This window comes from Caretta caretta, chromosome 9 (assembly GCF_965140235.1).
Source record: "Caretta caretta isolate rCarCar2 chromosome 9, rCarCar1.hap1, whole genome shotgun sequence".
Taxonomy (NCBI): Eukaryota; Metazoa; Chordata; order Testudines; family Cheloniidae; genus Caretta; species Caretta caretta.
This window is the reverse complement of record NC_134214.1, coordinates 26528129-26540944: the sequence shown is the minus strand read 5'-3', so window position 1 is coordinate 26540944 and position 12816 is coordinate 26528129. Positions and strand designations below refer to the sequence as shown.

Here is a 12816-nt window from a genome sequence, read left to right as displayed (position 1 = left end):
CTTATTTGGGATAAAATGAAGAAGAAAAAAGCTTTCATCTGTAGCTACTGCAATGTTGCAAAAGAGAAACAACACCAACAAAAACCTACCAAAATGTATAGAAAGCATAAGGTCCTATCATTGAGAAACAAAAAATTGCTTAAAACTATATTTTTGTGTAATTTACCCCAAGAAGTAACCAGTTTAAAATTCCTCTCTGTATTCATTTGTGTATTCCTGGAGACATAGAGTATTTGGATGGTTTCCCTAGTAAGCTTTCCCAATAAATTAGTTATGTAATTTAGAGAGACTTTCAAGTTTGAAAATGTTATACATAAATAATGCAAGAAATACTAATAGTGCTAAACTATGGCTGTATTTCAAGTTAGCAGGGATGTGACTGTAGTATGTATCACATATCACACAGTTTACTAACACAGGAGCAAGAAACCAGATGGCTGAAACCAGTGAATTCTGTTTTGTTAAGGAAACAAAATAATAACATTCTGACCTAGAAAAGGCAATGCAGGTTACTTTGGAGAAGTAAATTAAGTGCTCAGTGCACAAAGCTAAACTAGAGAGCAACTGTACCATTTACTTCTAGGACTGCTGATACTGTGTTTTGCTTACAGTCGGTACCTGTCAATAATTTTTTCCAGGCATTTCCATTGTAGACTAATACTTCAGTGAAACTTTTGAAGGCAAAAATTACAAATCTTTTAAAATGAATAAAAAAGATACGTTTAGAAGTCTCAAGGTCTTAGAAGAATCACAGATCTGGTAAGAATGAATCTGAATCTTTCCCCGACTGTCCAATTAATTTTTAAATTTAATGCAGTGGCTCGCAAGGTAAAATATAAAGGACAGAGAAAAAACCCAGTTGTTTAACAGGGAGCCGCTGTCTGCATATGTTCTCTCTACATCTGCCTCCTGAAAGGGGGTGTTTTGTTCCCACTTGTCTGAGTAGTTCTGTGCCTATGTGTATGTAAATGAGCGTCAGTGTGTGTGAATGGGTGTCAATGACCTAGCTGTCCGCGTCCGTGAGGGTGTTATCGCACATCAGTGTGAGTCTGTCTATGGTTTAAGTTATGCATGTGTGTAACCGCGTTCAATAGATAAAATGGCACATGGTCATGCCAAAAATGCGGTTTACTGTTATCGTAGATGTTAGGAAAGATGGGCTGTGTGCGTGAGAGAGAGAGGTGTCTCTGCGTGTAACTCTCTCTGTAAATGTGATTGTGTTACGTGTTGGTGTGACTGGTCGGGGTTTCCGTCCCTGTGCAGCTCTGTTACCTGTAGGGATGGCTGGTGTTTGTGGCAGAACAACTCTCCGGGTGCCAGGAACTTCGCTGTGTTGTGTGTTCCCTTCCCACTGCTAAAAGCTACAGCCGGCTGTTCAAGGAAACGAACCAGACCGCCTGGATCCTTCCCTGCTATCTGCCCCCTTCTCCCACCCGGGTGTCAGAAGGGAGGGTACGTGGGGCTGAGCTAACACGCCCGTGAGAAAGCCGCTTCTCCCGGAGCCGCTGCTGCGTGCCGCGCTCCTGTTCCCGGGCCTGGAGCGCAGGGGGGCAGGCGCGGAGCCGGCGATTGGGCTGGGGCTGCTGAGTGGGTGGCGGCCACTCCCGGCTCTGCCGCCGCCTCAGGAAGCTGAACTCTGCTCCTCAGCCCGCTCCCGCCGCCCTCGCCTAGTGCCGCGCGGGGCTGCGGCGAGCCTTCAAGGTGGCGCGGCGGGGACCTGGGCTCCTAGCCGGCGCGGGGAGTGAGAGGCACATGCCGCCCTCCGGGCGCCCCTTCTCCTGCCTTCCGGAGGGGCCGAGCAGGCGGCGGAGGGGCGGGGGCCGGATCTCCGAGGAGCGGACCCGCTGAGCGGCCGGGAAGGTAGGATCGCCCGGGGCGGGGAGCGACCCGAGCGCTCGGGGCAAGTTGGCCCCGCCGCGCCCACAAGTTTGGCGCGGTTGCCCCCAGCCCGCCACGGCTTGCCCGGTGCGCGGAGACGGGAGCCTGCCCCGAGCGCCCCGCAGCGGGGGCCGGGACTCTTCGTCCTCCCTGCCGAGGGAGAAGGAGCCGGGGGTAGCCGGGCGGCCAGTGCGGGTGGAGGGAGCTGCGGGGCAGGGGGTCGCTTACAGCGGCCCCGAGGGGGCGGGCGGGGGGCTGGAGGGTAGCCCGAAGCCTGAGGTGTTTGGAAGGCGGAAGAGCTGAAGCTCTGCGAGGTTGCCCGGGGGAGGGGAGTCCCTCTGGAGGGGCTCTTGGCTCACCTCCAAGGCGGCAATATAAATCACTGCTTTGGGCAGGAAGCGGGTGTCAGGGAACCTAGAGCACCCTCCCTTTTCTGCCGCGGCCCCCTTCAGCCTCCCCTAGTCTGCCCTTCTTCTCTTATCCTCATGAGCCTCCTTCAGCTTGTCCCCTTTTGACCCATTCTCTCCCTCTTCCATTGAGCCCCTGCTGCCTTCTGAGACACCCTTACAGCCCTTGCCAAGTCAGCCCCTCTTCTGCTAGTTCCTAATCCCTCCCTTCTTTCTTTCTTTCTTTCTTTTTTTTTTCAGCCCCTTTTCCCTACTTTGGCTCCTGCCTGCTTCATTTCCCTCTTTCATTTCCTGCCCCTTTCTACTCCCAGTGCAGTCTGTACCCCCATTCCATCAACCACTGGCAGCCCCTGATGCCTATCCCTGGGGCACTGGTGCAGCTGCCACTTCCTCCTTACCCTCATTGTTTCCTCTTTGCTTATGCCAGATTCATGTCCGCTGGGGTCTAGCAAGGGGAGTAAGGAGGGAGGGAGTAGAGAGTTGCTCTGGCTCCCTGGTGACCCCCTATTCAACTGTGACAGGGAGGAGGAGAAGGATCTGTAGCGGGACCCTATTGACTCCCAGCAGCCCACCTGGATGTGTGAAATTCCAGCAGGGATGCTGGCAGTCTTCAGTGGGGGTGAGGAAGGGTGCCTGTGTCATATCCAAGTGTGACACTTGGCTGGTTTAAATATTTCATAGGAAAAGTTCATGCCCTGTGCTCAACTAAACTGCAGAGAGAAAAATAATTGAATGATTGGTGAATAAAATTGAACAAGTATACATGGATTCTTCATCTGACAATGTTTGAATAAAGCAATAAATAAATAAAATGCTAGGTTCCAACTGGGTCTTTCTTTGCCTTTTCGTTTTAGATGCTTTCTTGTCCCCCCAGAGACAGTTGCTGCTTTACCCCCAGACCTGTCTGACTTTAGTGGAGAGATCATGACTGAAATCCTCTTTTCAGCTGTTTTGAATGGGACTGAAACCAACATTCTGTCAAACACTGGCTGGACTGTGGGAAATGCCACTACCAAATGTTCCCTAACCAAAACCGGCTTCCAGTTTTATTATCTGCCCACTGTCTACATTCTAGTCTTTATCTCTGGATTTCTGGGCAATAGTGTGGCGATCTGGATGTTTGTCTTCCACATGAGGCCTTGGAGTGGCATCTCAGTTTACATGTTCAATCTGGCATTAGCTGATTTCTTGTATGTCTTGACGCTCCCTGCCCTCATCTTTTATTACTTCAATAAAACTGATTGGATCTTCGGGGATATCATGTGCAAACTGCAAAGGTTCATCTTCCATGTGAACCTGTATGGCAGCATTTTGTTTCTGACTTGCATCAGTGTGCACAGATACACAGGGGTAGTGTATCCTTTGAAATCACTTGGGAGACTGAAGAAAAAGAATGCTGTTTACATCAGTACCCTTGTTTGGGTCATTGTTGTAGTTGGGATTTCTCCTATATTGTTCTACTCTGGAACTGGGCTAAGGAAAAATAAAACCATTACATGTTATGATACTACAACTGATGATTATCTGAGAAGTTACTTCATTTACAGCATATGCACCACTGTGTTTATATTCTGCATCCCATTCATATTGATTCTTGGTTGTTACGGACTAATAGTGAAAGCTTTGATTTACAAGGATTTGGACAATTCTCCTCTTAGGAGAAAATCAATTTACCTGGTTATTATTGTGTTGATGGTCTTTGCCGTGTCTTATCTTCCCTTTCATGTGATGAAGACATTGAATCTCAGAGCCAGGCTAGATTTTCAGACTCCACAAATGTGTGCCTTCAATGACAAAGTATATGCCACTTACCAAGTGACAAGGGGGTTAGCTAGTCTCAACAGCTGTGTAGATCCTATTCTGTATTTTTTGGCAGGTGATACCTTTAGAAGTAGACTTTCAAGGGCAACCAGAAAAATGTCTAGAAGAAGTGAGCTCAATGTGCAATCAAAAAGCGAGGAAGTGACTCTCAATATTTTAGCAGAATATAAAGTGAATGGAGACACAAGTATGTGAATGCAAAAGATTTGCAAGCAGTAGCAAAAAACAAAACAAAACTGTCCGTTTTTAAGACAGTAGGATGCTTTAGTGCCATGACTGTTTGGGGAAAATCTACTGAACCGGCCGGCAGTATTGTTCTTTTTGGAGCAGGGGTGTCTCATTTTGTGAGTCTAAGGAGAACTTAAGCAAAGTAAGTGTAAAATAAATAAATAAATAAATTTAATCTTAATGGGGGGGGAAACACATCAGATTTCTGTTTTTACCTTTTTTTTAAAAAAATGCTCACAATAGTATATCTTTCTGACTGGTGTCAGATAAAATAAGACAAAGCAAATCCCACAGAGGAAAAAATAGCTTCAAATGTGCTGCTTGTGGCAACTTAGAGACTAACAAATTTGTTTGAGCATAAGCTTTCGTGAGCTACAGCTCACTTCATCGGATGCTGTTATTGATTCTTTTGTCTCCATTAATAATAACAGGTTTTTTTTAAAAAAAATATCCAAGAAAAACTTTTCTTTTGGGCCTCTGTCCATACTTCCATCCATAGCCTCTTCTTTTACACTCACACTGTAAAAAAATTATTTACATTCAGATCATGATGCAGCAATCTTGAACGTTGTCTTGTGATTTTGCATCTTCTACTTTTGGAGAAAATGATAAAATTTTGGTAGCGAGGTGGTGGTGCCCTTTCTGGTTCTATCTTTGCAGAAGGCTTGATTCCTATAAGGATGGGTTCCAGGCCCATGTGTGTCATGACTCTGACAAATTATTGTGATTGTACATGAAAACTAAGGGTGAAATCTTGGGCATGTTGAAGTCAGTGCTATTGATTTTAGCAGGGCCAGAATTTCACCCTGGTGTTTGCACACAGACTGATGTCTATTTTGCTTTTTGTGCAGGCAGCTACCTATTCATGCACAATTGCAGTACATTTTGAGTGTAGATATCACCTACAAATCTGAGTTTAAAAAAATTGGCACTGCATATCTAAATATCCAGTATTTCAGTCCTTGTTGAAGTAAAATCCTCATTGTCTTCAGTGGAAAGAACCAAATAAAGGACCTGAATAAGGACTGCAGGAATGGGGACTCTGCTTGGGCAAATAGCAGGACCAAAATTACAGATTTGGAAGAGACTTGCTCTCTAGAGTTACAAATTTTGACCAACACTTCACTGCAGTTCTGACACTCAGCATCTGATGCTGGAAGTTTGTGTGACTTCTCTTACGGGTAACAGATTCTATTATTGAAAACACTTTAATTTTATCCACATAAAAGCTGGAGATATTTGAATTATCTTAACCTTCATTTGGGACAAGCATTTTTCACTTGCTTATCTTGTGTGATAACACAAGCTGTTTCCCAGGCAAATTCTTATCAAAATGGGTTAAAGAACAATATTTGTTGGAATCAGAAGAAAAAAAAAAGATAAACTTCAACTTTTTTTTTACTGTGAATAAAGAATTACTGTATCAACAAAATGTTGCAATACACTGCCAGTAATGTCATGCTGGGGAGTGGGTACCTTCATAATTTGTCTCACCCAAATGTGTAAAAGGGTCACCTAAAATTGCGCAGAATAATATATTGTGCAATGCAGCAGTCAGCGAGGATTTGAGCAGAATCTATGGGGAACAAAACCTTATTTATTTCACATAGATATTGTTTGAAATGTGTCTGAAAGTGTTATTGAATCTCGCGCACAAAATGGCGTGATATGTAATGAGTAAATGGTTTTAACAAATCCTCAGCCCCCACAAACTTTATGCTAGAAATAAAAATAAACTATTTCTATCTTGCATATTAATTTCCAAGGACTGACTACATGCAGAAAATGAATAGCTCTAGATATCTCTTGACAACATTGTTAAGCAGCTTACGTTCAGAAACATAAAACTACTTAACCTGCAAAAACTATTTATTTAACTTATTTATTGGAAGACTAAGTACACATGTGAAGTGTTATCTAATAACATTTTAAATGATTCTGTTTTTCATATTTTCAGAATTGAGCATTAACAGAAAAAATAGAATGGCATGTTTGAACTGTTGTAATTGTACTCTAATTGAACATCTTTTATAATAAACTCTCAGATCCAGCCCTGCAAGACATTTTGGACTACCATTTGCTGTTGATGTGCAGTCTACACATAAATTAAGCTACTGTTTAGCAAGCATAACATTTTACAGTAATGCTAAAAATCTCATTGAATCCTATAAATCCAAGAAAATGTAGAGCTAATGCGAGAACTCAAGGCTAATGCTCCTAACTCTTTGTGACAAAACATTGGGATGATTTAGTTGGGGATTGGCCCTGCTTTGAGCAGAGGGTTGGACTAGATGCCTCCTGAGGTCCCTTCCAAACCTGATATTCTATGATTCTATCATTGTTGAATGTACAGACTTTGGTTCTCATTTATACTAAGGCTATACCCTAGAGACATTATGGTGGCACAGCGTAGCTGAGCTGCTGTAAGTTCTCCTGTATAGCTATTCTATGCTGGTGGGACAGAGCTCTCCTGCCGACATAGCTCTGTCTACACAGACACTTTTCTCTGTGAAACTTATGCCATTTTTACACCCCTGACCAACAAAAATTGTGCTGACAAAAGTGCTAGTGGAGACAAAATCTAAGGCTCCTTTATGCTGCCAGAGAATGAGTATCAGCCCCACAGTACATGGTTTCAGAGTAACAGCCGTGTTAGTCTGTATTTGCAAAAAGAAAAGGAGTACTTGTGGCACCTTAGAGATTAACCACTTTATTTGAGCATAAGCTTTCGTGAGCTACAGCTCACTTCATCGGATGCAGTGAGCTGTAGCTCACGAAAGTTTATGCTCAAATAAATCGGTTAGTCTCTAAGGTGCCACAAGTACTCCTTTTTTTTTCACAGTACATGGTGTGTAACTATGCACTTATGAGGCCGCACTTAACTGAGACATGCACTGGTGGGCTTGGCAGATGAATTAAGGATAGTGTCAGAATGGATTTGCAGACTGTGCACTGAATGGGTTTTTATGGGTTTAAAATCATGTTACTTTCTCAGTTTTTTGTGGTCTTTTTTTGTTTTTACCTTCAATTAGGGAATAAAATGTTGCACTAATTAGGAACTTTTTGAAGCATGAAACACACATACTCAATAGTCAATCCTGAGATTCAGATAAGTCTGTATTTAGATACTTTTTTTAAAAAAAATCATATAATCAACCCACTTTGTTTTATTTTTTAAAATGTGTATCAAGGCTATGCTAAACCATATTGGCTATTCATTAATGTATATTAGACCTTAAAAATCAAGAGCAGCAACAAAATTTTCGGTATACAATTGTAACACATAGGTACAGCTCACAATGAGGGGCAGGGAGGATCTGCACATCTCCATCGGAAACTCAAGAAGGCAATATTCACCCTTCTTAAAGTGGCAGAATGCCTGCTGCTCTGCTCCTTTGTGGGGTACATGATTCTCCCTACAGCACACTGGTTCCCAAACATGGACTGCTATTGTGCCTTCCACACAACAGTGGAAAGTTAATTTTGACTCATCTTGCCTGCATATACTCACTTAAGAGACTGGCCCAATAGCTCACTATGGTCCATTGTGGTAATATTGTATGTAATCAGGATTAATTTTTAAAGGTGACTTGCAGAGACAAGGCGCCTCATTCCAGTAACTTTACCTCAGTTATGTCCTGGAAGTTTCCATGGTGCAGGTAGGAGGGGCATTAAGTACATTTTTATCTTAAAACTTATTCTATTTTCCTTCTTTCAGGTCCGGTGACATTCAGAATTACCAACAACCAGTACCACCATCCTATTCTGATGTGAGTCCCTGACATGCACCATTCTGAGATGACAACTACCACTGAGTGCAGCTGGAACATGGAGCTGGTCCACAGAATCTCATGTTAAGTCCCCACTTTTTTTTTTAACATTACTGTATTTGGCACACGTTCTGTACCTTGAAGTAGATAGAGCTACTGCAAAATCATGGCACAGGATAACAAGAGTGACTCTCAGTGCTCCAGCATGACTACTTTGTACCTGCAACATCACAGCATGGTGTGTGTTGGGCAATCACATCCGAGGAGGATCTGGCCAACTGTGGCAGGGCTGGATGTCGTGGGACCAGAAATAAATTGTTTTCTTGCTCAATGTGGCATGGGCTCCTGGGGTAATTTGCCAGATATATTGGTAAATACTACTGCCATTTGGTACTTAATCTTATTAAAATGAATTTAATACTAGTGAAAGGTAACCAGCCTGACAGGTCTTTAGACCAAAGGCCCCCCTCCATCTATTCACAGCATAGGCATCAGCAGAGAAAATCCCCTAAACTGCCTCTCACCACATCTCTCATGCTGACCTAGCGGAACCACCTCTAGGTATGTGAGGAGAATACAGTTTTCATTTCCATTCAGACCTTTGCTGACACTGCTGAGAATGCCATTTAGTGACAATGGTGATAGTGGGTTTTGTAGTCCTGTTCACTAGGAACTGGACTCAGGCAATCACCTCCTTACTCAAAGTCTGCCTAACAGTACTGACTTCACTCTTTAGTGTGCTGGACTGGACTTGAACCTTGAGCCAGCTATTTTCTCTTGGCATCTTTGCTGGTAGTCTTCTAAATGTACATTATTTAGAGATCCATAAAAGCTCTTGATAAACACTTTTATTTAAAAAAAAAACCTTTAAAGAAATGAATATTTGACCTAAACAGAGCTACAATGATCTATACAGAAATAAATGACTGTTGATGATATGTTTCAGAGTAACAGCCGTGTTAGTCTGTATTCGCAAAAAGAAAAGGAGTACTTGTGGCACCTTAGAGACTAACCAATTTATTTGAGAAGTGAGCTGTAGCTCACGAAAGCTTATGCTCAAATAAATTGGTTAGTCTCTAAGGTGCCACAAGTACTCCTTTTCTTTTTGTTCATGGTATATTTGCATTTTATAGCTCCATAGGGTCAAATTTGCCTCATTCATGCCCATGCGCTCCCAGGAGGGATAATGTCTAATACAAAATGAAGCAACTGTAATCTAGTTACTGTATGTGGGCTGAGGGCACTTTCGAAACTTCAGTAGCTTGATATCATGGCTGTTTAAATTTGTTGTTTTTAAACTAGCAGTTTTGAGTCCAGTTTATGCATTAGCAGCCTAATGAAAATTTAATTTTAAAGACACTAAGTGCCAAATTCTGCCACTGGATGCACATGAGTAACTCCCATTGAATTTAGGGACAGCTTCCCTTGTGCATTTGAGGACAGAATTTGGGATTGAGCTATTATTTTATAGAACTATATAATAAGCATTAAGGGTCACATTATACCATCACAACATTAAAACCCACAGTAGGGATCTTCCTACAGCCAAGATGCCACTGAATCCTTCCCTCATGAGGAAAAATGGGGGAACAGTGGAGGCAGGGGACCCAGAACCTATATACCACAGCTCTGCCAAGGGCCAGGACTTCTCCCTTCTGGCAGCATGGCTTCTTAAGGAGATGTGGTGTTGCTACTGGTCATTCCAGCTGAGCTTGTGCTATTTCCCCCTCTTTGGAGAAGATACAGTGCAGACCACAGGGTAGAGAATTAACTCCTGCTCCTTTTGCCCACTGCATCTCCACTGGATTCTGAGAGGCGCATGCTATGTAAAATGGCTGTTCCTTTTATTCACCCACTGCCTACCCCTAAAAGTGAGTAAAGTTCCTCTGGGTCCCAGGCACAGAAGAAGGGGGAAAATGTGCTATCCTGGCTTGGCTTACTTCCACTGTTTCTGGGGCTTTTTTGCCCCATATTGCTTTAGTCTTTTATTTGGTCTCCTGTGTTCCTCACAGCCAAAGGAAGCAGTCCTAACATCTTGCCCATTTTCCAGAAATGTAAATTAATACACATTATTCCTAGTCCAAGCATTATAGTGTCCACTTTCTGCCTCAAGTAAAGTTTTGCTGGATAGTGTATATGCTTCCCTCTGGGGTAAATTCTGCCTGCAGTTCTCTCTAGACATTTATTTCACGCTCATGAGCATGGCTTCTGAGTACCTATGTGGGCACAATTCCCAGAAATGTATCTGGAAGTTCTAGCACTCATAATACCTAGCATTCATATAATAGCTTACATGTTCAGTGTGGCGTTATACAAACATTAAGTCCCCTCTAATGTAGGTAAGTATCATTATTCCTATTTTATACACAGGCAAACTGACACAGGGAGGTGAAGCAAATTGCCTGTACAGTTAATCAGCAACAGAGCGAGGATTAGAATTTGGACGATTCTGACTCCCAACCCAGTGTTCATTCAGCTGATCATGCTGTTTCTTGTATGTGTAACTAATGGGAATCTTGCATGCATATTCGAGGGCAGAATTTGACCCTCACATGGAAGTTGTCTGAGAACCACTAAAAAATCCTTAACTACAGTATAGTAGCTTGACCTGCAGTTTTATCACTCTTACATTTGCTGTATTATTTTTAACTCCAGAGATTTTTGTCATCATTGAGAATTTGACCACTTAATCTGTATCTGTTACAAAATGTTATGTCTGGGGTGTAAATTGTATTGCATCATCATTTCAAACTAATATGAAGGAATAAAATGTGATTTACATGCTTAATGTTTTGTGAATTTGGACTACAGTGTGTTTCAAGCATATATGTGAAAATGTTTATTTTTCTATAATTCTGTGAGATTAATATTGTTTAGTGTATCCAAAACTTGTGATTAGTAGTGCCATTAATTTGACTTGCCTATGGAGACAGTGTTACTCAATATTTAAGCTTCTCAGGTTCTGTAGTTGATTTAAATCAAAAGTAACTTAAAAAAAACTAGTTATGCATAACTCATGAATAAAATGATTGTCTATTTTCTATAAAGCACTGTGTCATTTGCATGCAGTTTTTGTGTAAGGCATGGTGATAGAAACTGTAACTATTTTTAGTGACAACAGAACTGCAATGCAACCACCAGAGTTACTGGCATTGTACCTATCAATGTCAGAGTGAATAAAACCCAATAAAATTATGAAACACTGTTTTGCTGCCTTCTATATTATTACAATAAGTTAAAATTCACAGGATATTCCTAAAACAGAGATACACACTTGGAGGAAGGGAGGGATCATTATCGTTTGCAAAAGTATATAAATTCAGAACGTTCTTGAAAGGGTGCTGTCTGGTCCACTGAGTTTTAAGACAAGTGAATAAATTATTATGCATGATTGTCAGTTAAAATATTTTATTCAATAGAGCATTTAATGGTCTAACCTACTTTCTAATAAAGAAAATACTTCAGTGGGTGAGATTCTGCTGAGCATACACCAGTGTAATTGAGCTCAGAATCTGGCCCAATATACCTTGAATATCTACCAGTCTTACACACTGTATACGCAATACAAAACCTCTTCATAACCTTCTATTTTCACTTACCACAATAACTGTTTTCATAACTCTCTCTCTCTTTCCATTTTGCTAACCTTTTCCATTTCAGCCTCAGGTATGCATTCCTCCCAGTATTATAAAACACGCAAAACCTTTATCTGACGCTCTACAGTAAATCACCCAGTATATTTAGATCAAAAGCCAAAAATATCTCTATAGCTCCTTTTTCTCTTTGTGGATGGCTATTGCATGCTGATTCTGCTGCAGGGTAACTACACATTGCTTTTTTAGGCAGCTTAAAATGTTAAAAATGAACTCCAATATTTTAATCATTTGAAGAAAACTCTGCATTATGACAAAAATGTCTTGTTGTATTGATAACATTGTAGACTACTCAAGATTTGCTCTTGTTCTTACTATGTCATCGCATACTTTCATTATCAGGAGGCAGCAGTACAAGATAATATAACTTCCTGTATTATGCAAAAAAACCTTTATATTATGTATTTAAAATGTTACAGCTTGTATACTCTCTTGGCACTCTCATGATTCCTGGAGATACTATGGCCTGGTTTGACCTCTGAAATAAGCTGGAGCAGACATTGACCTGCTCTAACTCATGCTAACTAGTAGCAGCTTCCAGGTGGCCATTACACTGGCTAGGGGGCACTAGAGTGCGGGGGGTCCCTTCATGAATGCTTCCCCTATCCTGGCAAAGCCTTAAATGCTAACTGTATACCAGAGGAGGATCTGGTAAAGTTAACTTTGTGGCCCCTTTGCATAGTCAGAGCAGTGCAAAAGAGCCCTTTGAGAGGACTGTTAGCTCTACATAAAGGCCTGATTCTGCAAACACTTAGGCACAGCAGTAACTTTAATCAGCCAATTAGTCCCATTAAACTCAATTCAACCACTCAGTGAGTAAAGTTACTTTAATGGTTATTTGCAAGATTGGATCCTAGTCAACAGATCGTAGTTACTGTTGCAATACTACATGCATAGATGAGTCTGATCAAAATTTCTGATCTGAATGCTTTGGAATCTGTAGGAAGTTGGGAGTCTGAACTTAGATTTGGATCTAAATGCCATGGTCATCTCCAATTATATGGATGTTTAAGCAGCCTTAGAAATATGCTGTAAAACACTTGCAACTTTGCTTTATAT

General features: G+C 41.7%; 1 protein-coding gene across 5 annotated transcripts; it reads left to right on the top strand.

The window, feature by feature from the left end:
* Positions 1-996: 996 nt before the first annotated feature.
* P2RY1 (purinergic receptor P2Y1) lies at positions 997-11309 on the top strand. Of its 5 annotated transcripts, XR_007358495.2 has the most exons (3): positions 1498-1860; positions 3140-4476; positions 8053-11309. XR_007358495.2 is itself a non-coding variant. In XM_075132177.1 (2 exons), exon 2 carries the CDS (start codon positions 3210-3212, stop codon positions 4299-4301), a length of 1092 nt encoding a protein of 363 aa, XP_074988278.1. In that variant the 5' UTR covers positions 997-1043; positions 3140-3209; the 3' UTR covers positions 4302-6393. The 5 variants fall into 5 exon arrangements, 3 of the variants coding, with proteins under 3 accessions (XP_074988278.1, XP_074988279.1, XP_048720427.2); XM_075132177.1 differs by lacking the exons at positions 1498-1860; positions 8053-11309 and adding an exon at positions 997-1043 and having other exon boundaries at positions 3140-6393; XM_075132178.1 differs by lacking the exons at positions 1498-1860; positions 8053-11309 and adding an exon at positions 1188-1452 and having other exon boundaries at positions 3140-6393.
* Positions 11310-12816: the final 1507 nt, after the last annotated feature.

What these genes read in the sequence shown, in the direction of transcription:
- P2RY1 (XM_075132177.1), top strand. Translation starts at nt 3,210, where the DNA reads ATGACTGAAATCCTCTTTTCAGCTGTTTTGAATGGGACTGAAACCAAC.